This window comes from Oryctolagus cuniculus, chromosome 11 (genome assembly GCF_051225735.1).
Source record: "Oryctolagus cuniculus isolate XC-2025 breed Fujian yellow rabbit chromosome 11, ASM5122573v1, whole genome shotgun sequence".
Taxonomy (NCBI): Eukaryota; Metazoa; Chordata; class Mammalia; order Lagomorpha; family Leporidae; genus Oryctolagus; species Oryctolagus cuniculus.
The window spans coordinates 85,213,858-85,239,665 of record NC_142877.1 but is presented as its reverse complement, the minus strand read 5'-3'; the positions used below and the strand labels follow the sequence as shown (position 1 = coordinate 85,239,665).

At 38.8% G+C, this 25,808-nt stretch overlaps 2 protein-coding genes across 13 annotated transcripts in view; one reads left to right on the top strand and one right to left on the bottom strand.

Moving 5' to 3' along the window:
* The window catches only part of METTL25 (methyltransferase like 25), a 112,480-nt gene extending 96,698 nt beyond the window's left edge, over positions 1 to 15,782 (bottom strand). For 6 of the 9 annotated variants that reach the window (XR_016216217.1, XR_001793373.4, XR_016216220.1 and 3 more), the window contains exons 1-2: positions 15,457 to 15,782; positions 2,120 to 2,284 (exon numbers count right to left, since the gene is read on the bottom strand). Coding sequence is in view for 2 of the 9 variants with exons in the window: in XM_002711367.6 (XP_002711413.3) it covers positions 2,120 to 2,284; positions 15,457 to 15,715 (424 nt within the window). In the remaining 7 variants the exon portion in view is untranslated. Of the gene's footprint in view, positions 1 to 295; positions 574 to 1,155; positions 1,225 to 2,119; positions 2,285 to 15,456 lie in introns of those variants that run through there. The other 3 variants (XM_008256851.5, XM_089307525.1, XM_089307524.1) reach the window with 3 other exon arrangements.
* On the top strand, positions 15,760 to 25,604 carry CCDC59 (coiled-coil domain containing 59). 4 transcript variants are annotated; one of them, XM_089307527.1, is made up of 5 exons: positions 15,760 to 15,898; positions 16,973 to 17,285; positions 20,799 to 20,822; positions 20,913 to 21,012; positions 24,057 to 25,604. In XM_089307527.1, the coding sequence occupies exons 1-5, from the start codon at positions 15,826 to 15,828 to the stop codon at positions 24,216 to 24,218; spliced, it is 672 nt and encodes a 223-aa protein (XP_089163653.1). In that variant the 5' UTR covers positions 15,760 to 15,825; the 3' UTR covers positions 24,219 to 25,604. The 4 variants fall into 4 exon arrangements, with proteins under 4 accessions (XP_089163653.1, XP_008255074.1, XP_089163652.1 ...); XM_089307526.1 differs by having other exon boundaries at positions 15,858 to 16,043; XM_008256852.5 differs by lacking the exon at positions 20,799 to 20,822.
* The last annotated feature ends 204 nt before the right edge of the window (positions 25,605 to 25,808 follow it).

The window sequence follows — 25,808 nt, the reverse complement described above, 5'->3', positions numbered from 1 at the left end:
TCCTGTATGATCTACTTCTGATCCAGCTCCTTACCAATGCTCCTGGGAAAGCAGTAAAAGATGGCCCAAGTACTTGGGCTCCTTCCATCTAGACAGGAAACCCAGATGGAGTTTTTGGTTCCTGTTTTTGGCTTGCCCCAATCCTGACCATTGCAGCCATTTATTGAGTGAACCAGTGAATGAAAGATTTCTTTCTCTCTGTCTCTCCCTATCTCTCTGTCACTTTGTCTTTCAATGAATGCAATAAATCTTTTTTTAAAAAAAGAATAGTAGAGGGGCCAGCGCTGTGGCTCACTCGCTTAATCCTCCGCCTGCGGTGCCGGCATCCCATATGGACGTTGGTTCTAGTCCTGGCTGCTCCTCTTCCAGTCCAGCTCTCTGCTGTGGCCCGGGAAAGCAGTGGAGGATGACCCAAGTGCTTGGGCCCCTGCACCCGCATGGGAGACTGGGAGGAAGCTCCTGGCTCCTGGCTTCGGATTGGCGCAGCTCCGGCCATTGCGGCCACTTGGGGAGTGAACCAACGGAAGGAAGACCTTTCTCTCTGTCTCTCTCTCTCACTGTCAGTAACTCAACCTGTCAAATTAAAAAAAAAAAAAAATAGTAGTAAGAGTCCTTCTTGCAACAAAAATTAATTAATTATAAAGAAAAAGATTGATAAATTGGACTACAAAGAAATTTTTTCACCAAAATATAATCATTAAGAAGGTGAAAAAAGCAAGCCAAAAGTAAAATGGGCAAAATATCTGAACAATCACTTCACTATCTGTGCTGTCCAACATAGTTGCTACTAACCACATACTATTAACTTTACATTTAAAATAACTTTGCAAGTTAGATAAGATTGCAAGTTAAGTTTCACAGCTACCCTAGCCACATTTGAAGGGCCAAACTGCCATACATGGCTAATTTCTACTGTACTAAGCAGCACAGCAACAGAATATTTCCATCACTGTACAACATGCTACAAGATAGCACCTTAGAGTATACACCACTATACATTATAAAGCATACTGAAATGGATAAAGAGCATATGACAAGGTAGTCAACACCAGCAGTCATGAAAGAGTTGGGTGGTGGGGAATTGAAATGTAGGGCTGGGATGGCTATTATGGTATGACAGTGTTCACATTTGAGAATGCCTTGATGTAGGCTTACCCTGGTATCATCACTTTGGGAAACTGGGTTTTCAACAAGGTCTTTCCAAGTATAAGTGGTGGTTACTCAGGGTCCTGTAGATGGAAGCCAGAAACTTCTTGGTAACACACCAACAGCACTTTAGGACATGGTCTCTGTTAGAGAGGTTTGGATTCCACAAAGGGCAAAGTGCTATACTGCTGGCAGACACTAACCTAGCAAACAGAACTACAATAAATTTAGCAAAATATTAAAAATGTGAATCTAAGAGAAAAGTTTACAGGATTCACTGTACTGTTCTGCAACTTTTCTGGTTTAGAATTTTTCAAAATTAAAAGGTGAGTTAATAGATATGAAAGACCTTTGCGATGATAAAGAGGGTGTGAGATTATTTTATTATTCATGTAGTAATATCTATTAGATTATTATTGTTATTATTATAGCTGATTCTTTACTCAGGTTTGAAGAATAGCTTTTTTTTAAAACCAGACATCTGATCTTTTTTAATTGTGGAGTACAGAGTTTATTTATCATAATTATGATGCGGTTGAGTTTTAATCTATGATGTTGCTATTTGGTTTTTCATTTGTCCCATTTTCTGATGGTCATCTCATCTCCAACCATCCCCTTCCATTCCTCTTATCTGCTTTCCCACAAAAATATTGACCTTGAAGAACATTAGCCTACTGCAACAAAAACAGATGCACAGATTTTGCAATCTGTAGTAGCCCACCACAATTCATGTTTCGAGGGCCAAGAACTATATGGAGTAATGGTTGCCAGGGTTAATGTAGGAAAAAATGTAGAAATCTTTGAAATGTTCTGTCTAATATGGAAACAAGAAAAACTACTTTTCTAGGTAATAGCTAATTTATCAGAGCTTATGACAGAGAATCTAACACTAAATTAAAAGCATATTGGAAAGATATCTACGTAGTGATGAACACTATAAAAATCACTCATACTTACACATAAACACACATACCAGTTTTCTGCTTTTGATTTCCTTGAAGGGCTACAAGCAACTGTTCAAAAGGAGTACATATTCCCAAGTTCTGCATGGAAAAACATTTTGCAGCCAGAGCAAAGGCTTCTGCACTCACCAGCTTCTGAGAAGTTTCACTAAATATTTTGGGAAAATCAGTAATACCTAAAAAATCAGGCAGAAAAGGAACATGAATAATAATTAATAGCTCATTTATATATATCTTAAAACAGTAAATGAATACCATTGGATTTTTAGAACAAATTACAATATTTTTCATTGTGGTGTAAAATTTTGGAATTTCTGATTGAGCATGTCCCAAATTGTACATCTCCTCCCTCTCTTATTCCCACTCTTATATTTAACAGGGATCACTTTTCAGTTAAATTTAAACACCTAAGAAGAATTGTGTGTTAATTACAGAGTTCAACCAATAGTATTAAGTAGAACAAAAAAAAATACTAAAATGGATAAAGTATTAAATTGTACATCAATAGTCAGGACAAGGGCTGATCAACTCACTGTTTCTCATAGTGTCCATTTCAAGTTAGAAATGTGCCAGGGGATTCCAATTCAATCCCATCAAGGTGGCATGTACCAATGCCATCTCACTAGTCCAAGTGATCAATTTCAGTTCACAACTGATCATACTGATAGGTCTAAGATTCAAAGGGATCACATAAACAAGACTAGTATCTGCTAATACTAACTGATAGAATAAAAAAGGGAGAGAACAATCCAACATGGGAAGCGGAATACACAGCAGACTTATAGAATGGCAGATGTCCTAAATAGCACTCTGGCCTCAGAATCAGCCCGTAAGGCATTCAGATCTGGCCGAAGAGCCCATGAGAGTATTTTAGGCATGGAAAGCCAAGACACTCTGGCAAACAAACAAACAAACAAACAAAAAACCCAAAACCCTAAATGAAAGATCTCTGCGAGTGAGATCCCAGTAGAAAGAACAGGCCAGCAAAGAAGGAGGTACCTTTCTCTGCTGAAGGGAGGAGAGAACTTCCACTTTGACTGTGACCTTGTCTAAATAAGATTGAAGTCAGCGAACTCAAAAGGCTTCCATAGCCTTGGCAACTCATGATAGAGCCTAGGGAGATTACTGACGTCATAAACAAGGGTGTCAAATTGTTAAGTCAACAACAGGAGTCACTGTGTACTTACTCCTCATGTAGGATCTCTGTCTTTAATGTGTTGTTCAATGTGAATTAATGCTATAACTAGTAGTGAAACAGTACTTTACACTTTATGTTCTGTGTGGGTACAAACTGATGAAATCTTTACTTAATACATACTAAATTGATCTTCTGTATATAAAGATAATTGAAAATGAATCTTGATGTGAATGGAATGGGAGAGGGAGCGGGAGACAGGAGGGTTGTGGGTGGGAGGGAAGTTATGGGGGGGAAAAGCCATTTTAATCCATAAACTGTACTTTGGAAATTTATATTTACTAAATAAAAGTTTAAAAAAAAAAAGAAAATCTAAACATTCCAACAACCAAGACAGAGAAAAAAAATTTGGAATTTCTGTACTGGTCCCTTTCATATGCTTGCTATTTGAACTATTAGCCAAGAAAGAAAAGAGAAAAAGAAATATTAAAGTCTGAACAGTAATGTACTTATCTAGTTTATGAACTGTCTAAGATAACCTACAGCTGAGTATTTGAAGGAAGTCAGCTTGTGTAACACTGTTATTCCCAATCCACAATGCATGTGGAACAATGGTAAAAACCTTAGGGTAAAAATGTTCTTGAAAACAAGTTCACGCATCATCTGGGCCACGCGGAAGTGTGTGTGGTGTGTACATATGTTCAATACAGTCAACATAACAGTTCTTAAACTAATCAGGTAATGATCTGGTGAAAACAGGTCATTTTATTTTCTTTTTTTTTTTTTTTTTTTTTTTTTTTTTTGACAGGCAGAGTGGACAGTGAGAGAGAGAGAGACAGAGAGAGAAAGGTCTTCCTTTGCCGTTGGTTCACCCTCCAATGGCCGCCGCTGCAGCCGGCGCACCGCGCTGATCCTGGCAGGAGCCAGGAGCCAGGTGCTTTTCCTGGTCTCCCATGGGGTGCAGGGCCCAAGCACCTGGGCCATCCTCCACTGCACTCCCTGGCCATAGCAGAGAGCTGGCCTGGAAGAGGGGCAACCGGGACAGAATCCGGCGCCCCGACCGGGACTAGAACCCGGTGTGCCGGCGCCGCAAGGTGGAGGATTAGCCTATTGAGCCACGGCGCCGGCTAGGTCATTTTATTTTCACAGTGAGTTTTAAACCACACATCCTTAAATCTAATGCAGTAAGGCTCATGAACTTAAAATAGTATGGAAAAATGCCGTACTATTCACGAACATACATTGACTCTTCTGTTTGAGGATTACACATCATATTGAACTCAGGAGTGTTTAAATCTTGTTCATGCAAACTGAAATGAAAAAAACATTTTCAGTCAGAAGTTTTATGAGTTATCAGAAGAGTCACTAACTTTTTTTCCAGCTCTGTAATTGAAGAAGTGTGTGTGAAGATGGAACTTCCCTCAACCTAAATCTCTGAAGGATTACAATAAGGATAGCATTGTTACCAAACTACAAAGGCACATGCAGCATACACGAAAATACACTTTACTGCTTTCAGTCGCTCAGGTTTTGGCATATTGCTACAGCACAGTCCCACAGATTCTGATGCAAGTACATTGGTATCCTGACAGAATTATGCAATCTTAGTAATCTATGGCCATTTTCAAGACTTTTCAATTTATGAGTTTAAAAAGGGCATTCCAATTCATCCGTAGTGGTTCTAAGAAATTCTTTAGACAAATGAGTCCTAGCAGATGACTCACTGAAAATTACTTTTAATACTTGAAAAAAAATACCCAGACTTAGTGGTTAAGTGAAAATATTCACCTAAGGAGAAAGTATGGTGCCATCTAGGAAACAATTGCAGTCCTACCAAAAAAAATAAAAAATTAAAAAATTATAAAACAAGCCATACTATCTGCTATGAAGTTTTCTCTTGCATAGTTTATCTCACAGTTCTTAATAAAATTAAAAATATCAACCTAGACAAACCTGAAAATAAGAAAACTGATGGCATACAAAATTTAAAATAAAAAAGTATATATTTAAGCTTCTATTTTTTTAAAGCTAGGATCTATTTCTATTATGTTGGTAGTGGTAATATTGATCAAATCTATTGATAAGATGAACACAGGCAGGAATGTGAAAATTAGATATTTGACTGAACTAAACAGAAATTTAAATTACAAAATTACTGTACTGACTTTATTTAACATCCATTTCATGTATTATATACAAAGTTCTGTGGACATTTTACACTGAATTTACTAAGGCAGCCAAAAGCAATAAAATCTACGTCAAAATATTTAGGCATGCTACAGAAGGGAAAACTCAGTCAACTATTACGTGAGACTCTCAGGTTTAAGAGCAGTCTCAACATCCCCAAGTTCCAGGGCAGCAATTTCTTATAGTGTGATAGAATAAGAGCATTAAATCTCAAAGTGCAGAGGGACTATTATAATAGTCAGTTATTGGACAAAGTTGCCAACAGAAAGAAATGTGATGTTTCTGTTGGAGAAGTAAAGGTTCAAACCAACTTAACCATCCTACTGAAAATCCTTGAAAAAATTCCAATCTAATCTGAATTAAATGTTGTTAATTTGGGTTTAGTTATAGGACTCCCAGTAATTTCAGGGAGCCCTAAATTACAGGTCTAAATTATAACTATATTACCTGATCAGCAATGATTTTTTTTTAAAAAAGTATAGTGTTCTTATTCATTCCACTAGTTTACTTGGACAGTCTAGAACTCTATGAAAAACATCTTTGACTTATGGAAATACATTTGCTGTACATTTTTTGCTTTCAAGTGATCCAGACAGTAACTTCTGTGACTTTTTATTTTTAGAGGTTCAGAGAGAGAGGAGCGTACTGAATGGTCTTGTCTTTACTTCCATCCCTGACACAGTATGTGAGAAAGTTAAGTGGCAGTATATCTATCTAGCCTTCACAGTGCTTCCCCAAGTACTTGTATAATCAGTTTGAGTGTGGCAACCAACAAACCAGAAACCACTGCATCGTTTAATTTACATTTAGTTACTTCTTAGGTTTTTCAAAGGAGGAAAGCTTTGTGTTTAAATTTGCTGCTCACTGCACCTGCATATTTGGTGGCTTGATTCTTTTGCCCATATCTCCCTCTACTGGAAGTTCCTGTTCAGGTTCTAATTTAACATATGCTTATCTTGTAATTTAACATATGCTTATCTTCTTTTTATTTTTTGTTCAGTCTTGATAGAAAAGTCATATACACATATTTGATTAAGAAAATCTAAAGGTACACAAATGCATAATAAAATTTCAAAACTAAAAATAAGAACAATGAATGTATATTAATTAATCCATAAATCAAAATTTAAAACATGAAAGTTATCTGAGTGTTATCCAGCAATTTAAGGAAGATGATTACTGTTAGAATTCATAATACCTCATGACCATTATTGCTAACCGTTAATGCATATATTCCATGTACCAGATACCATGTTAAACACTTTACCTTTCAGGGGACAGTTTTATGAATTACATAGTGCTCTCATAGCCATTTGGAGAGGAAAAAACTGAGACTTAGGAGGCTACACTTTACCCAAGTTTGCACAGAGCGTGGCAGGGCATGTTACAGGGCAGTCTGACATCATACTTTACTCTCAATTCCTGCATTGTATTAGCATGTCACTATAGTAATTACAATGGATAATAAAGGAAATCAACCAGAACAACACTAATGAAAAGGATTAGGTTCTGAGTCAATCATGGCAAGAATTCTCTCTGGTAGAAATCAATAACTGAAACATCTTAAGATACTGCACACTCATTTTAACATCTAAATTCTTCCACTTTCTTCATTCCCCCACTCCATGAGAAGTAATCTTAAAGCTTTGATAAATTTTAAAGAAATAATTTTTATATATACAACAACTGAAAGGTCTCTGAAAAGGGGATAACATATTTCAATAAAATATTATTGTGGTACCTAGTTCTAGAAACAAAGTGATGGTACTGTTTCATGCCTAGAATTTCAAGAAGAAATTAACAGTTCCTTGTCAACAATAATCTTCACGAGGACATAAAAATACTCTATATCCATTTCTACTTAAATGTCCACAAATTCAAACAATTCAAAACTGAACTGAATGTTCTCACTATCTGCAATGCTTTCCCTTCAATTTTCTATCTTGTAATAACATGATGGTTCATGGAGTGAAAAAGTTAAAAGCTACTTTATTTTCTAAATGCTTCTTGTACCCTTAATCCACATGTCCAACCACACATCAATTTTGATGTAAAAGTATCTGTCATTTGGAAGCCTCCTCGCCCATCACTGCTATGTTTCAAATCCTATTAACTCTCACCAGTGCTACTGTAATAGCTCCATAGTTGAGTTTTCCTGTTATCCATACAACTCCCAGAGCACAGTGCTCAGTAAGTATTGGCTGAACTGAGTTGAACAGGTTTTTTAAAATGAAAAATGACTGTTATCCAATGCATATTTAATCAAATAATTTATGCTTTGGCTTCCCCAACAGTATTTTTGGTTTCAATCTTTGATAACTGTGTTAACAGAGTTTAACCAAAAGTTGACTTCCTAAATTTTCAAACTAAAGCAGGGTGAGTTAAATTCTATGAACACATGAGTCTAATCTAACTATGATCCTGTAGTCTATAGAGGGAAAAAATAAAAATACACGCTGCTGCTTTTAAAAGAAATAATTTATATTGCCTTACTATGTGCTGGGAATTTTTTGCCTAAGCTATTCTAATTTAAGTTATACATGAATATGAAATTTAAAAATGTTATTTAAACAACACAAAATCAAAATCTTTGAAGGAATAAGATACAAGTAACAAGGAATTGACATGCACGTCCTTATTGTACCAATTTTATCATCACACTGAACATATTAAAGTACACTTAATCATTCAAAAAGCATTTCCACATTCAACTAAGTTATTTATAAACATGAAATTAAATGTAAGAAGAGAAACATTTAACCACAGTATTTTAACTCTAAAGTCCCTTTCATAGTTTAATTTGAGGAAAAATCAAAACATATATTGAAAAAAAATTAGAAATTTATTTGCTAAATAAAAATAAGCTTGATAAAAATAAATAAATCAGCAGTGCCCACAATGTATTCAGATACTAACTGAACCCTAATGAAGTTAATTTATTTGAACTTATGGTTCATCTAGGTGACAGTGTTTTACAATTATTGGAGCATATGGATAACAAATGTTCAACCAACATGGATTCAAGGGGGCTCAGTAATACCCAATTAGAATTCTACGGAATGCCACATTGTATGAGCTTACTCAGGCCTTTGTACTTGTGTTTTTTTCTCTGTCTGAAACTATGTTTTTCCATATATACTCATGGCTCACTTTCTGACTTCTTTCAAGTTGTTAAATTGGTAAGTTTGCCTTAAGTCAGTTCCATATTTGGGTGAAAATATCTGGCCCAAAGTTGCCTTCATATGTAGTGAGCTGCAAATTAAGAGTGTTTTCTTAACAGTAGCTGTCTCAGTCAATTACAGCAGTTGAGTCTCAGCCTATCACAGGCTGCCAATTGATCACACCATGTTCATATAAGACAAACGCCTCATCACACCATGCCCAAATAAGGAAATGCTGACTGCAGTCAATCAGGTTGCGTGTCATTTTCTTTTCTCTGACTATAAATATAACCTGCATATGTGGGGGGGTGGGATATTCTGAACCAAACTGATCCTCAATGTTGCTTGGTTCTAGAAACTTTTTCTTGCTCAAATAAACTTTGTTAAATTTAACTCATCTCAGATTTTTCTTAAGCAGATCTTTGTTTAAATATTGTCTTCAAGGAAGACATTGATTATCTTATTTAAAATTGCAACCTCACTCAGCTCTCATTCCCCTCCAATTCTTTAACTTTTTTTTAATAGCATCTGATACAGCATGTAATATCTAAAAGGATGTCCATATAACTAACAGAGAGTTCTCCCAAAATAATTATTTATAATTATTTTTATTTGGGAACAGAGCTTTGCAATGCAAGTATTTTCAAGGAGGTTGAGACAAAGCGATGTTTTTAAAGGGAAAAACAAAAGCCACTTGGATACACGGGCTCATTAGTTTTCTGTTCTTACTTTGGATAGTGAATGTCCTCCTTTCCCCAAAAGCCCTTGTGTTAAAGGATTGGTCTTCTGAGTGTCACTAATGGGAGCCAGGCCATGTGCGAGATGCTTCTATCACTGTGCATGTGCCTGTAGGGCAGTTCTTGTGAAGGAGCTGTTTTGAAAGCCTGGATTTGGGCCTACTTTCCTTGTGCTTTCTGGCTTATCATGTGATTTTTCCTCTGCACCTGCTGCACCATGCCACATCTGCCTTGGGTCCTTTGTCAAAGCCAAAGCCTGTGCCATGCTGTCTAGATTTTGGCCTCCAAAAACAACTGCAAAATAAACAGTTTCTCTTTATAAGGTAGTTGCTGCAGGCATTTCATTATTGTGATGAAAAAGTCAATTAATACAGTCTGGAAACCCAAGGTGGGAGTTGGCTCCAGTTCATTGGTGGAGGTTCCTTTGGGGGACAAGTGACCTATCCAGAATATCTTGTCTGAGTTGTTGCATTCTTGTAGAGTTTTAAAGATAGACAGTTACAGAAAACTGCAGAGCTGGGAGGCATGCAAAGCAAGTGTATGGTTAGAATGAGAAGTAATCTCCTGTGGGACTTCAGTGGACCACTGAAACAGCATGTTTCTCACACAAACAAGTGTAAGCCCTCCCTTCATTACCTACTGGCTCCAATTTTTTCTGTGTCTGATAAGAATGACTTCATCATGATATCACATGACTTCTGTAAGGACTTTGATTTTTATTCACTGCTACATCACCAGAGCCAAGAATAAGTCCTGCCACATAGTAGGCACACAATGAACGAAATGAGTACATGAGTGTGCAAGAACTAGGGTTTGAATTCTGGCTCTCAGACTATTTATTCCTGTGGCTATGGGTAGTGTATTTACTTGCTCTAACGCTCAATTTCTTCATCTATAAAATGCTGGAGAAGTACCTAATTTATAGTGTTGTAATACACACATACACATATATATGTACATATCCATATAGACATACACAACTGTATTTTTATTTTTTAAATATTCCTAACACACATCCTAGACCATAACGGGCAACCCCCAAGCCAAGAAGTCTATCTAAAGTTAGTGAATTTCCTAACACTTGGGACTTAGTTGGAATAAATACTCAACTATTTAGGGCCACAATACCATATAGGCTAGTAGAGAACAACTTGAAACAAAGATCAATACAGATATAAATATAGGGTCTGCTGTGACAAAGGAGGTTTGAGTTCTGAAACTTGAGCATAAGACTTTTGCTATTACAGGGAACCAATGTGGTGCAGCAGATAAAACCACTACTTGCAATGCAGACATCCCATATTAGAGTAAAGGCTGAAATTCTCACTACTCCACTTCTGATTCAGCTTCCTGATAATATGCCTTAGTTCCCTGCAACCCAGGTGGAAGATCCAGATGAAGTTCCTGGCTCCTGGTTTTGGCCTAACCTAGGTCTGACTGTTGGCAGCCATTTGAGGAGTGAATCTGTGAATGGAAAATCTCCCTGTCTCACTCTCTACTTCCCTCTCTCTCTATTGCTCTTTCAAATACATTAATAACTAAATCTTTTTAAAAAAAAACTTCTAGGGACGGACACTGTGATGTAGTGGGTAAAGCTGCCACCTACTACGCTAGCATCCCATGTGGGCTCCAGTTCCTGTCCCTGCTGCTCCTCTTCCGATCCAGCTCTCTGCTATGGCCTGTGACAGCAGTTGAAGATGGCCCATGTTCTTGGGCCCTTGTGGAGGAGACCTGGAAGAAGCTCCTGGCTCTTGGCTTTGGATCTGCCCAGCTCTGGCATCTGGGGAGTAAACCAGTGGATGGAAGACCTTTCTCTCTGTCTCTCCCTCTCTCTGTCTGTAATTCTACGTCTAAAATAAATAAATAAATCTAAAAAAACCCCTCTATTAGTAGAATGAAAGTACAAGAAATGGATGAGTTGAAACATAAGAATCAACATGGAAGTCAAACAGTTAACAGTGGGTATTACCATACTATAGATAAGTCAAAAATAAGAACTCTGTTTGAAAGCCCACTAAATAACACTGTTACTGTGTCCCACAATCAGCTTTAAAGTACAAAAGAGAATTTTAGTATTAATGATACTTCTCACTAAACCTGATATGAAATTTGGTAGTTTATAATCTTGACTATGCATTCAAGACCTGCAGTAGTGCTTTTAGTTTGCTTTAACTGAATGTTTTAATTTCCTATTAACTCTATTGTCAGAAAACAAAAGCAAGAGATAAGAGATTCACAGAAATTCACAGTAATTAACTTAAAATTAGTCATTTAATGACAAATTAAACAATTATTTTAACATGTTTTCTAATTTTTTATAAAAATATGTATCTGAGAGGCAGAGAGGCACAGAGATAAAAAAAATTTTATCTGAGAAAGAGAGGGAGCTCGCATCCTCTGGTTCACTACCCAAATGCCCACAAGAGCCAGAGCCAGGCCAAGCGCAGAGCTGGGACTGCAAGTCACCTCTTCCCCAGTAAGGGCAGCAGGGAGTCCAATGACCTGAGCCTTCACTGCTGCCTCCTAGGAGGGAAGCAGGAAGCTGGAGACAGGAGCCAGAGCTGGGAAACAACTCAGGAACTCAGATGTGGGACACAGAAATGTCAACTGCTAGGCTATACATCTGCTGCTTGAATAAAAAATTTAGATTTAATAAATCAAATAAAATTTAGTCTAAAAATACAAAATAAAATCCATGTTGTAAAGCTTTAACAAGTGATGGTAAGATTATAAAAATTATCTATGTCAGTGCAGTAACTGGTTGGAAATCAATCTCGTGTCTCTCCTCTCCTTCGTGCTGTAAGAGACAGAGAGAGATCTCCTCTACTTTCCCCTTAGCTCTCTTTTTTAAAGATAGATTTATTTATTTATTTGAGAGGCAGAGCTACAGAGAGAGGGGAAGATAGAGAGAGAGAGGTCTTCCGTCAGCTGGTTCACTCCCAAATGGCTGCAATAGCCAGAGCCGGGTCAATCGAAACCAGGAGCCAGGAGTTTCCTCCAGGTCTCCCATGTGGGTACAGGGGCCCAAGAACTTGGGCCATCTTTTACTGCTTTCCCAGGCCATAGCAGAGAGCTGGATGGGAAGAGGAACAACCAGGACTCGAACTGGCACCTATATGGTGCCTACTGCACCACAGCGCCAGCCCCTTCCCCTTAGTTCTTATGTGGTATCTCTGATTGGACTTAGGAAACTAATCAATAATACAAATGTTAACAAGTGCATAAAAAAGTTTTATTAAATTTACATGTATATGAGGATCTTTACAAATAAGTCTGAAGAGTAACTAAAGCACAATCCTTTTACACTTTTTAGACAAAGAATAAATGTGTGAAAGAACAGGACAAATGACTATTTAGAGTAGGGTAGTAAATTCCAGGGCTGTCATTAAGAGATTATATAGAGGGGGGGCGTCATTGTAGCACTGTGGGTTAAGCTGCTGCTTGTGATGCCATAATCTCATAATAGAGTGCCAGTTGGGGCCCTGATGGCTCTACTCAGATCTGGTGCTCTACTTAGTAACCGCCACTTCTGATCCAGTTTACCGTGAACTGCCTGGGAAGGCTGCAGATGATGGCGCAAGTACTTGGGCCCCATACACCAGGGAGACCTGGATGGTGTTCCAGGCTCCTGGCTTCAGCCTGGCCCAGTCTTTGCTGTTATAGCCATTTGGGGAGTTATCCAGAGAATGACAGATTCTCTATTATTCTTCCTTTCAAAATAAATAAATAAATAAATCTACAAGAGAAAGAAGTAAGGGGAGGGGGTGATGTAGAAGCTAGTGAAAGATAAGGCTTTCAGAGTCATTTTATTCAGATTTGTTGCAGCTCATATTATTCAGTCTCTGATGATCAACTAATTTCCGGCATAGGTGGGTAAGAACATCCCTCCCAAAGAATCATTTGGCTTGTTTCATGTAGGAAAAGACAGATCAAATGATTGTTTCTGAGGTTACCTATCCTGCATTGACTTTGGCTTGAAATAACCAATAGACTCATCAGCACTTTTTGAGATAGCAGGTCCTTAACTCCATCACTAACAAAGATACCTGATTTCCTACCTCAATCGTCATTTCTGAAGATCACTGTAGACATTGCTGCTCCACAATGCCTCAACATACCACTACCTTAGTACCTGTCAATTGCACCATTATCCTTTTACTGAGAAGACCAGTATTTACTTTCCATTCATTAATCTGAGCCTAGGCTTATTTTCTAAGAACAATTAATTCTTATCAGTGTGTTTATTACTGAGGTAAGGTACATAATGGGCTTTTTGTTTCAAAAAATTATAAATATAATCAAATTACTAATAAGAGACTTTTGGAGGGCGTAAAATCAAGTCACACTTCTTTCTTAAAACTACTTTTTTCCCATTGCGGATTTCATGAATTTGACTTTATTTTTTTTATTTTTTGAAAGCCAGCATGTGCCTTGTAGAGAAGAAACATGCATTAGCTCAGCTCTTTTTTTTTTTTTTTTTTTAATTAGGCAGAGTTAGACAGTGAGGGAAAGACAGAGAGAAAGGTCTTCCGTCCGTTGGTTCACCCCCCAAATGACCGCTATGGCTGGCACTGTGCCGATCCAAAGCCAGGAGCCAGGTGCTTCCTCCTGGTCTCCCATGAGGGTGCAGGGCCCAAGCACTTGGGCCATCCTCCACTGCCCTCCCGGGCCACAGCAGAGAGCTGGACTGGAAGAGGAGCAACCAGGACTAGAACATGGCGTCCATATGGCGCCACAGGCAGAGGATCAACCAAGTGAGCCACGCCGCCAGCCCCATGAATTTAACTTTAATTTCATCTTCCATTCTTATTCTAAACTCCCTTAAATTCATTTCAACATTAATACAAAATAGATGTGCGTTTATCCTACTCTTAACTGAATGCAGTTACAAATAATTATTGTGGAAGATATAAAAAGCGATTTGCACCAAGTTCACACTTTGCACTATCCCCTATCAGTCCCAGATCAGATTTCTGGTTAAGAGTCCTGGCTGCTTCACTTGCAATCCAGTTCCCTGCTAATGCACCTAGGAAAACAGCAGAAGACTAGTCAAGTACTTGGATTCCTGCCACCTAAGTGGGAGACCCAGATGGAGTTCCTTGCTCCTGGCTTCTGGGCTCACACAGACCTGGCTGTTGTGGCCATTTGGGAAGTATATCATCATACGGAAAATCTCTTGCCTTGCCACTCTGCTTTTTGAATAAATACATCCATCTAAAAAATAATTAAGTTTGCGGAAAATGGAACAAACAGTTAAGCTTACTTAGTTCACTAGCAAGGACAAGGGCCAGAAAGCACTGATGCAAAGGAGAGTACGTCCTAGGAGCCTGTTGACAACTTCTTACCATTCTGCCTGCAAAATATACTCGCCTTTCTAGAATCTAAATTTCTTAACAGCATGGAACTCTGGAGCCTACTAAAATTCATGGGCTAGAACAGACACTTTGCATAAATAGTTTTTGAATAATCCACTGCTACCATCCTTGTCCAAGAGAGAATCCTTTCCTTACGGTACTACTAAAATAGTTCCCTAACTGGCCCCTTACCTTGTGCTTTTGCCTCGCTGCCTGGGAGTCTATTCTGTAAATAACGGAGCTATCTTTCCAAACAGAAATAACGTTAGGTTTTTACATTGCCTGAGATGTGGCCCCTGCTAACTTCCTTGCCCGGCCCTGCCGGTGCTGCCCCTGGCTTGTGACTCTGCACAGGCTGGTGCCTTCCCATGTCCGTCAACTCCTAAATTAAGGCCATCTTTTTACGCAGCCGCCGTTTTTATGTTCTACTTGGCCATTACCACTGACCGACTTTTTTTTCTTTCTTGTTTACATTGTTCTGTTTCCCCCTGGAATGCTATCCACGCAAGCACAAACTTACTGCTGAATTACTAATCGAATGAACGCCTCTGTCCTAATTCTCGTTTTCCTTAAGTGTGGATACACAGCAGCGCCAGGAGAAAAGAGCCCGCGGCACCCTGGGGCTAACCTGCTCCCTCCTGGGCTTCCCCAGCCCAGCCGCCCAGTTCCCGCCTCGGCCCCCCGCTCTCCAGCTTCCCGGACACGACCACCAGGGGACGCGCCGCACTGGGCCGGTACAGGAGAGGACCCCCGCCCGCGTGACCCGCCATTCACCTGACCCCATCTCTGCTTCCAGCAGGGGGCGCGACTCCGCAAGCCGGGCCTGCGGCTCCAGCGCCGACTTCCTCAGCGCCGCGAGCACCGTCTCCGGGGGCAAGTCGACCAGCTCTTCCCACAGGGACTCTGTGTAAAAGTCCACCGTATGGGCATTCGAAATGGATAAAGCGTCCCTGAGGAACCATAGCAGCCCCTGCAACTTAGCATGCAGAGTGGGCAGGTCCTGGGTCACCGGGAGAAGGCCGGCAGCCGCCATGACGCTCACCCTCCCAGGCTGTAGGTGGCGCAAACATGGGAGGCCAATGGTTCGGCCCAAAGCAGCACAGGCCGTATAAGTAGAGCTCCGAGCTAGAGTCTGGCTGCGTAATGGATTGCTTCAGCCTGGTGACGTATTTTGCAGGCGTCCGTTTCTTGCGACACACAGTTCGCCATGGCGCCGGTAAGGCCGGCGGCGAGGTGGCAGTTTGATGGTGTTGGAACGCGTGGCGAAGGGGTTTCTCCAGTTGGTTTCAGGAAAAAGAACGGGAAACAGAGAACCTGGTGGCCTAGTCATACGCAGGGCTTCGCGGGGAGCGTTCGCCAGGGTAAGGAGGTAGCCATTTATAGGTCCTCGGGGCTGAGATGCTGGGATGTGAGACCCGCCGCACCTCGGGAGATTTAGATTTCACAAACCCAGTGCTCCTCGGGCCGTAAAAAGCCGTTCTTAAGCCAAGGGAGGCTGTGGTCTTCACGGCTCTGGAGGGGAAGGCGGGGCAGTGTTTGCTTTGTCTTTCAGCATCTTCAACTGAACCCGAAGCAGTGCCCATTCGTTTATTGCCCGGTGAATTCGCAAGCACAGCGCGCCTGCGGATTAATTTCGCTTGTATTGTGGTAAAGGTTAGAGAGAAGGTTGGAGCTAGAAATCCGTACACCACCTCAAAGCCTTCGTCGCGATACCCCAATCTTCACTTTTTCCCTTCGATGCTTTCAATAGACTTTGACTTTTTGTCTGTAAGGTCCCTCAGGTCGCAGTTGGCATACATATTAAGTCAATTCCCTGTTCAGATCACTGCTAGCTATTCAGAAATTCATAGACCACCATTTTGGGGGGGGGGTGTTGAAGTATTTTCGAGTCAGTCGTGTAATAGTAAATTTCTAGGTAAGGTATTAGGTTGGAGGTTTTTTTTTTCTATTTTAAAATATTTATACGAAGGAACGTAATAAGTACTTCACATAAATTAAGAAATTTGTTTTGACTTGTGACTACAGTTATAAACTTGAATTGTTCAACAGCCTTACATCTTTGAGATCCTTACCTTGGGTGTCTGCAGACTGTTTGCTATTTTTATAGACTTGTTATAGACTTGTTGTTTCTCCTTCAGCTTAAATCTGTTGTTTAAAATAATGTTAAAGTAAAACCAGGTAGTTCCCGTCTCTGTGCTGATATAAAAAAATTTTCATTTTTACTAACAACTTCATTTTTTACTCAACTTATTTTCTGTGAAATGATTTTTACTGGTATTCTTCAATGTAGGGCAAGGCTTTGCATTTCGAAGAAAACTGAAGATTCAGCAAAATTACAAGAAGTTGCAACGGAGGGAAAAGAAGGCTCAGACATCGCAAGAATCCCAGTTCACAGATCGATACCCAGATCATTTGAAACATCTCTATTTAGCTGAAGAGGAAAGGCTAAAGAAGCAACTAAGAAAAGCTGACCGACCGCTGTCAGAAAAGCAAGCTGATCAGCCTTTGCCTGAAGAACAGTATAGCATTGACCAGGCCTTGTCTGAAGATCAGCGTACTGTCCGCCTGCCTGAGCCGGAAGAACAGCATACCAGAACAGTAAAGTATGTTTTTTATTCTTTGGAATTCTTTATTTTAAACATATGTAGCATTTTTGGAAGGTATATTAGAGCAATTAGGAATTAAGAGTTTTCCTTGTTTACCCATTTAGATGTAAACAGGTAGACATATTTTTGTGAAAAAAAATTTTTTAAGATTTATTTACTCATTTGAAAGCAGATTTATGGAAAGACAGAGGTCTTCCATCTGCTGGTTCACTCCTTGAAATGGCCACAGTGGCCAGGTATGAGCCAGGCCAAAGCCAGGAGTCTGGAACTCCATCCGAATCTCATACATGTGTGGCAGGGGTCCAAGCACTTGGGCCATCTTCTGCTGCTTTTTCAGGCACATTAGCAGGGAGCTGGATTGGAAGTGGAACAGCTGGGACTGGAACAAGTGCCCACATGGAACGCAGGAGTTGCAGACGGCAGCTTAACAAGATATGCAACAACACCAGCCTGTGGAGGCTTTTTAAAATAACCAAATTAAGCTGGTTTTGCATAGTTGAAGAAGTAATGGAATGGAAATTAAAAAATCTGGATTTCAGATTTCTACCTCTCAAGGACAGATAACTTACTTGGAGTATAGTTAACTCCAAGAGTGTGTGTAATTAATACACGGTGTTTGAAATGACGATTTGACAGATATTACAAGTGTAGTTATCAACCAGATTGTATTCTAGAGTGAGATTTAAATTGGAGCCCTGCTGTCCTCTCCTGTAAAATGGGCATGTATTCAGAGCCATGATGTTGGACAGTCTGTAATGCATCATACACACAGATTCTGTGGTATTTCTGAAGTAGTTCATGACGTTGTTGTGAAGGCTAAATGAGTTAATTTGTGACCCACTTAGAAAGTTTGTGGGTACGTGGTAAATGCTAATGAGTGTTAACTGCTACAGATGCTGTTAATTTGGATTCTCTCAGAAAAAAGGAAGTGAGTTGCAATTAAGAAACACATAAAGCTTTATAACGTTTGGTTTTATAGGATCTAACGTAAAATTTTTGCACATAATTGACATCTTTCAAAAAAGCTGAAATCCAAACTTCAAAGAAACTAGGTATTAATTGGTGCCATAAACTTTTATCTTTTTTTTTTTTTTTTTTTTTTTTTGACAGGCAGAGTGGACAGTGAGAGAGAGAGACAGAGAGAAAGGTCTTCCTTTTGTTACCAGTTAGGATCCCAGGAAAAAGTATACTTAGGGTAAAGGCAGAGACACAGAAAGTTTAGGCTTGTCTGTTACATTAAGTAACAGGCTTAAAGCACAGGGAAAAGAGTTGCACAGCAGCTCAGATTCGAGTCCTTTCCAGAGGGAGAGAAACATTTGAAGTGAGAAGTTAAATCATGAGACAAGAAAGAAGCTAACAAAAATATTTTGAAAGATTACCTCATATTTTTAGGTGAAAACAGGAAGAAGTTGAAATTACATAAATTTTTCAAAACTGAATAAAAGGAAATGCCACATCAGAAGTAAAGAGAAATAAGGATTAGTTAACTATCAATACTATAAAGTCCAAGGAAAACAGAACTGAGAACAGGTCTTTAAATATGTGAAGTAGGCAGTCATTGGTGACTTTGAAGAAAAATTTCACAGTGGATAACATTGATTAAGCTTTCAGCTCTTTGTGCTCGTGGCATCTTAAGCCATAGTCGTGGATAGCTGCTTGAAGACAAGAGCATGGAAACCAGGAAGAGAAATACCTTGTAGGAAAAAAAGTAAAAGAAGTGGAAGAGGCTGTACCATGACAGACTAAGAAGGAGCAGTTAGAAAGGATCTGGAAAGAATATCACCCAAACTAAGGGAGTACAGCATTCAAAAGTAATGAATTCAAACTGTGAAAAGTGTGCATTGATCATAGTTGACTAGAAGATGATCACTCTCTTTAGATACGCAGTTTGTATGGTGTGAGAATAGAAATCAGATATCAGAGAATTAAAATGAGACTAGAGAATAAAAATCATAGTATATTCACTTTTCTTTCTAGAAACTTGACTCTAAAAGGTAAGGGAACAAAGCTGGAAGTTAGATGGGGACATAATGTGGGGTAATGGGCAGTTTCTATATTTCCTTATGAGAGAAACTAAAATGCAAAGGGACTTCAAGATATATATATATATTCATAGAAAAATGTCACAAAGTTTTTTTAAATTTTTTGATTCATTTAAGGTGAACAAATTTCATCTATTGTGTTTATACAGATTTAGGAGCATAGTGATACTTCCCTCCCACTCATGGTACCACCCCATCCTCCTTCTTACTTCCTTTCATATTCTTTGTTTTAATTTTTACAAGGACATATTTTCAGTTTATTTTGTAATCATAATCTCAACCTTCCACTAAGTAAAGAATAAATATTATGTAAAAAAATGTTCCTCAACAGTAGAAACAAGGGCTGTAAACAATAATCGAATCTCAAAATGTCAATTTGCTCATATACATTACTTTTTTTTTTTTTGTACTCCATTGATAATTCCAGATAAGGGAAAACATGTGAGATTTGTCTTTGGGACTGGCTTGTTTTACTAAGGATAATGTTTTCCAGTTGCATCTGTTTTCTTGAAAACGACGGGATTTCATTTGTTTTTTTGTGGCTGTATACAGTGTATATATATATCACATTTTCTTTATCCAGTCATCAGTTGATGAACATCTGGTTGATTCCAAATCTTAGCTATTGTGAATTGAGCTGCAGTAAATGTGGAGTACAGATAACTCTTTCATATGCTGATTTCATTTTGTTTGGGTAAACTCACAGGTGTTGGATGGTGGGTCATTTGGTGATCTGTCAAATTTCCATACTGTCTCCCACAATGGCTGTGCTAGTTTACATTCCCACCACATCCTCACCTGCAATTATTTTTTGATTTCTATATGAAAGCCGTTCTAACTGGGGTGAAGTGAAACTTCATTGTGGTTCTTATTTGCATTTCTCCAATGGCTAGTGATCCTGAGCATTTTTCCATGTGCCTGTTGGCTTTTTGGATTTCATCCTTTGAAAAATGTCTGTTTAAATCCTTTGCCTGTTTCTTAACTGGATTGTTTGTTTTGTTGTTGAGTTTCTTGAGCTTTCTATAGATTCTGAATTTTAAGCCTCTATCAGTTGTATAGTTTGCAAATATTTTCTTCCAGGCTGTCGGTTTCTCTTCACTTTGCTGGCCCCTGCTGCTGTATTTTTAATATCTGATTTTGAAATTTTGTTCCTTACAAGGCTGAGTACTCCCATCTACTGCTCATTCCCAAGTGCCCTCTATGGCCAGAACTGGATCAGGCCAATGGTAGGAGCTAGGAACACAATCCAGGTCTCCCACATGGGTGGCAGAAACCCAGTTATTTGAATGATCACCATTGCCTTTCAGGATCTGCATCAGCAGGAAGCTAGAGTTAGGAAATGGAACCTAGTACCCAGTATGGGAAACAGGGATATTAATGGCTAGGTTAGATGCCTACATCTTTATTTGAGCGTTTTCATAATCAGGTTAATACCTTGTTTCTGATTCCTTCTCTCTTCCCTCCTCAGTTTGTGTTGGTGCAGTTTTACTGTGCAAGTACAATCTCTGATGTAATTGCATCATAGTTTTGGTGTAGTAATATTAAATCGTTGTGTCTTATATGTCTAATTTACTTTATAAAGCTCCATTACTGTTCCAAAGAAAAATAAAAAGAAAACATCAAATCAGAAAGCACAAGAAGAATATGAACAGATACAAGCTGTGCGTGCCGCTAAGAAACAAGTAAGTACCATTTTAAAAATATTTAGGTACATTTTTCTTTATGTCTCTTAAATGTATGTGCAAACTCTGCTTCAAACTATTGGACATTTTGTAATTTCTCTGTAAATATTCCTGGAATGAATGGATTGTCTGAGCAGAGTTAGAGAATTGAATAATGCTATAATTCCTTGATTGTTGAAATTATTGCAAGCAGTACTAGTAGGAATTTTAATGATATTGCTTATAGGTTAATAATAGAGCATCTTGGACAGTGTTTGTCAAAGTAATTTGACCATCACTGACCTAAGAAACATATAAATAAATGATTTTCAAAATCTTAAACTGAAGCAAGTAGAAGGCAAAAGAAAGCTGGTAGAATAAAGTGTTTCTTTATAAATGGTTGGTCTTGCCAATAAGGAACCTACTGATTTAACTTAGCAAAAAGTTAAGATCCAGAAAACAAGAATTAAATAGACTTTTTAAAAGAGTAGAACAAAGGGGCCGGCACTGTGGCGTATTGGGTAAAGTGGCCACCTGCAGTGCCGGCATCCAATGTGGGCGCTGGTTCGAGTTGCGGCTGCTCCACTTCCATCCAGCTCTCTGCTATGGCCTGGGAAAGCAGTAGAGGATGACCCAAGTCCTTGGGCCCCTGCTGTTGTGTGGGAGATCCCGAGGGGGCTCTTGGCTCCTGGCTTCAGATTGGCACAGCTCCAGCTGTTGGGGCCAATTGGGGAGTAAGCCAGCGGATGGAAGACCTTTCTCTCTCTCTCTCTCTCTGCCTTTCCCTCCCTCTCTGTGTAACTCTGACTTCCAAATAAATAAAGCAAAATATTAAAAAAAAAAAAAAAAGGTAGAACAAAATTACCCAGTTTCAACAAGGTTATCATTTTGTGGAAGTAGTGGTTAGTGCTTGATTTTTTTTTTATTGAAGTTTTATTATAAAAGGATAATCTGTCAATCAGACATACCCCAAAGGTAGCACTCACGTAATATTCTTTATATTTTTACATTTAAATTTGGGCGATTCAGGACGCTGGGTCTGATGTCTGAATTGGTCATGATTGCTATGGCAGACTAGAATTAAGCAGAAATAATTTCTCCATGGGAAGATTGGACCTCTGTTGTATGCCTTATTACATTATGTGTTTCTCTAACCCTTGAAATAGTATACCAGATGAAATATACTAGCAAACATTTAGTGTACTTTAAAATTTTCCTTTATATACAGCTAGGGCTTTGTAATCATGAAAATGTGACAGCAGCTTATTCTTACAGATTTCAAATGTTAGTATAAATGTCACCACCATTACTCTTGGGAAACCAAAATTGTTAAGAACATTAATTAAAGACTGATGATTGATGGCAGAGATACTAAAAAATAGTTTTGAAATGTAAACTCTGCTGTATATACTTAACACAAATAAGTTTCAGTTCTTTAAAATAAAGAATGTATTATGTCATAATGTAGCATCAAGTGATACAGAAAAACATAGTGGAAAATTGCAGACTCTGAATTCTAAAGTCTGAATTTGAGATTCACTTCTGCCACTTAATTGGGATCATGAGTGAAATATTAACTTTTCATCTGTAGGATGAACATTAAACTTAGCACGAGTGCCTTTTAATGAGTAGAATATGTTATGTCATATATGATGTATATGAATGAACAATTTATAAGGCACTACAAAAATAAAAGGCTGTATCATTTAGGGGCTCTGCATCATAGCAGAAATTAAAGGCAGTGTCCATATTACATTGTTTAAGAACTTATGTTTAACTTCCATATTTTAGTGAGAATGTTGTAGTGCTTTTCTGATTAGTACATTTCAAGTTTATATTTAACACTTGGTAATTTTTCCTCATATTCAAACAAACTTGAGTCTTAGAAGTACAGGATAGCTGGCGCTGCGGCTCACTAGGCTAATCCTCCGCCTTGCGGTGCCGGCACACCGGGTTCTAGTCCCGGTCGGGGTGCTGGATTCTGTCCCAGTTGCCCCTCTTCCAGGCCAGCTCTCTGCTGTGGCCAGGGAGTGCAGTGGAGGATGGCCCAAGTGCTTGGGCCCTGCACCCCATGGGAGACCTGGATAAGTACCTGGCTCCTGCCATCGGATCAGCGCAGTGCGCCGGCTGCAGCGCTGGCTGCGGCGGCCATTGGAGGGTGAACCAACGGCAAAGGAAGACCTTTCTCTCTGTCTCTCTCTCTCTCACTGTCCACTCTGCCTGTCAAAAAAAAAAAAAAAGTAAAAGAAGTACAGGATAGCCTTTTTTTCTTTTTTTAAGATTTATTTATTTGTTTGAAAGGCAAAGTTACAGAGAGGGAGAGATAGAGATTTCCCTCTGCTGGTTCACTCTCCGAATGGCTGTAATGGATGGAGCTGGGCCAGTCCAAAGCCAGGAGCTAGGAGCTTCTTCAAGTCTCCCACGTAGGTGCAAGGACTCAGATACTTGGGCCATCCTCTGCTGTTTTCCCAGGTGCATTAGCAAGGAGCTGGATTGGAAGTTGGGTAGCCGGGTTGTGAACTGGTGCACAAATGGGATGTCCAGGCTGCAGGCAATAGCTTTTCCTGCTACTCTACCTGCAGGATAGCTCTGTAGTGATCAAAATTATATTGCCTAGCAGAACATTTTGCACATAAATACTAAGGAACAAATGTTTTATTAAACTTGTAAATTACATGTTAAAAAAGGTTATCAGATACAAATACTGGAAATGAAGTTTTTAGTGTTATATGGAAAATTGGACAAGATAAACTCCAGCATCCTTTCTGCTTCTCTGGTGCAGTGAATTAAATGAAATTATTAGATAGGTATGCCTTCTATTTTCATTCACCCAGTTTTATTTTCATGGGGATGATTGAAACTGTTGAATAACTTTATTCCATGTTAGGTCATGTATCATAGTTTGAAAGCAAAATGGAGCATTGCTTCAATTAAAAAAAAATGATTTACATTTTGTAAAATGTGAGACAACCCTTCGAGTATTTGCATGGTGATAGCTGTTTGAAAACAAGATCTGAATTATATCTTCTGTTTGTACTAATGAAGTGACATGTTAATAATTTCAGGAATTTGAGAGGAGAAAACAAGAGAGAGAAGCAGCTCAAAGGCTCTACAAAAAGAAGAAAATGGAAGTCTTCAAAATATTGAGCAAAAAGACTAAAAAGGGCCAACCAAACTTGAATTTGCAAATGGAATATCTTCTTCAAAAAATACAAGAAAAAAATTAAATCACACCTTCGTCCTTAGGGATTAAAATATTTACTGACTGTCCATTCGATTATTTTGCGTAACAAGTGCCTCCTGACAATGAACTAAATTTGTTCATAAACTGGATTGCTGACATAGACTATGTATAAAGTATATGTTTTATATATTTTGTTTATGTTCCACATAACAGGACTTGTATCTTATTTATTTGCCTCTAAAGGCAGGTAAACTGAAGAACTGATAAAACCCATTTTGGAGACAAGATTCAAGCACATATCTTCTTTTATACATGTGAAATAAATTGCCTTAGGAAATGAAATGTTTCAACTTAGTGATTAGCTCTGTATTTTTACAATTTAATCGTGAAATAAATGCTCCCCTTGAATTTTTTAATTATTTTAAACTAAGTACATGTGACAGGCAAATGGATTTTGTACATTGCTGAGAATATAGCTGGTTGCTGAAGTAATCTGTTCCCACTGTATAACAAGGGGGGCCTTCATTAAGCCATGTGGTGCAAAAATTCCCAGAATTTTGTGCTTGCTCTGTGACATGGTAGGTTAAACCACTGCCTGCAGCACCGGCAACTGATATGCGCGCCAGTTCATGTCCTGGCTGCTCCACTTCCGATCCAGCTCCCTGCTAACATACCTGGAAGAATATTGGAAGATGGTTCAAGTTTATGGGCTCCTGCACTGACATTGGAGACCCAGGTGAAGCTCCTGGCTTTGGCCTAGCCCAGCCCCAGCTGATGCGGGTATTTAGGGGAGTTAACCAGCAGGAGGAAGCTAACTATCTGTCTCTCCCTCTGTAATTCTGACTTTCAAATAAATAAATAATATCTTTTAAAATAATAATTCCCAGAGTCTGATACTTAAAAACAATCTCTTAAATGGAACTACTTACTACTATAAGACTTTGAAAGGGTAATGATGATGGAAACCCGAACAATGTCTAGCATTAAGCTTTCTAGATCTCATGGGAGAGACCCTGTTCTGTAAAAAAAACATTGTTGCCTCTTAAATCCTTGTGGGCTGAGGGAAACTACTGGGATAACTGCTTTTCCTGCCTCAAAATTTTAATGAAATGAGGAGTACTTACAATCACTGTTAAAAAAAAAAGGGCGGGGGGGCTGTACAAGATTTATAAGACATTGCATAATAGCTTTATAAATGGTAAATATTTGAGGTTTGAGGGAGCCCCATGCTCTACTACTGATTAATTCTTAAGTTAAAAATGTAGTAAGAGATGCTTAGCAAACACCAAATTTGTTATTTATTAAGAAGTAGTGCTTAGACATTTGCAGTAAACTATTGTTTTTACAATAGGCATCTCAGGAAGCCTAAATTTGTGTTGGTGAAGACTGTATACTGTGATTCAAAATAAAATAGTTTGTAATGATTTCACACGTGATTTTACTTCTAGATATTTTGTCATGGCACGCTTGGAAGGGGATCTAGTCTTGAGATGTGAGTGAAAACCAAGTTTATTTTAATAGCTTTTTTGTCGGGGTTGGCATTGTGATGCAGCAGGTTATGCCACCACTTGCAACACTGGCATCATGTATCTGAGAGCTGGTTGGAGTCCTGGCTACTTGTGATCCAGCTTCC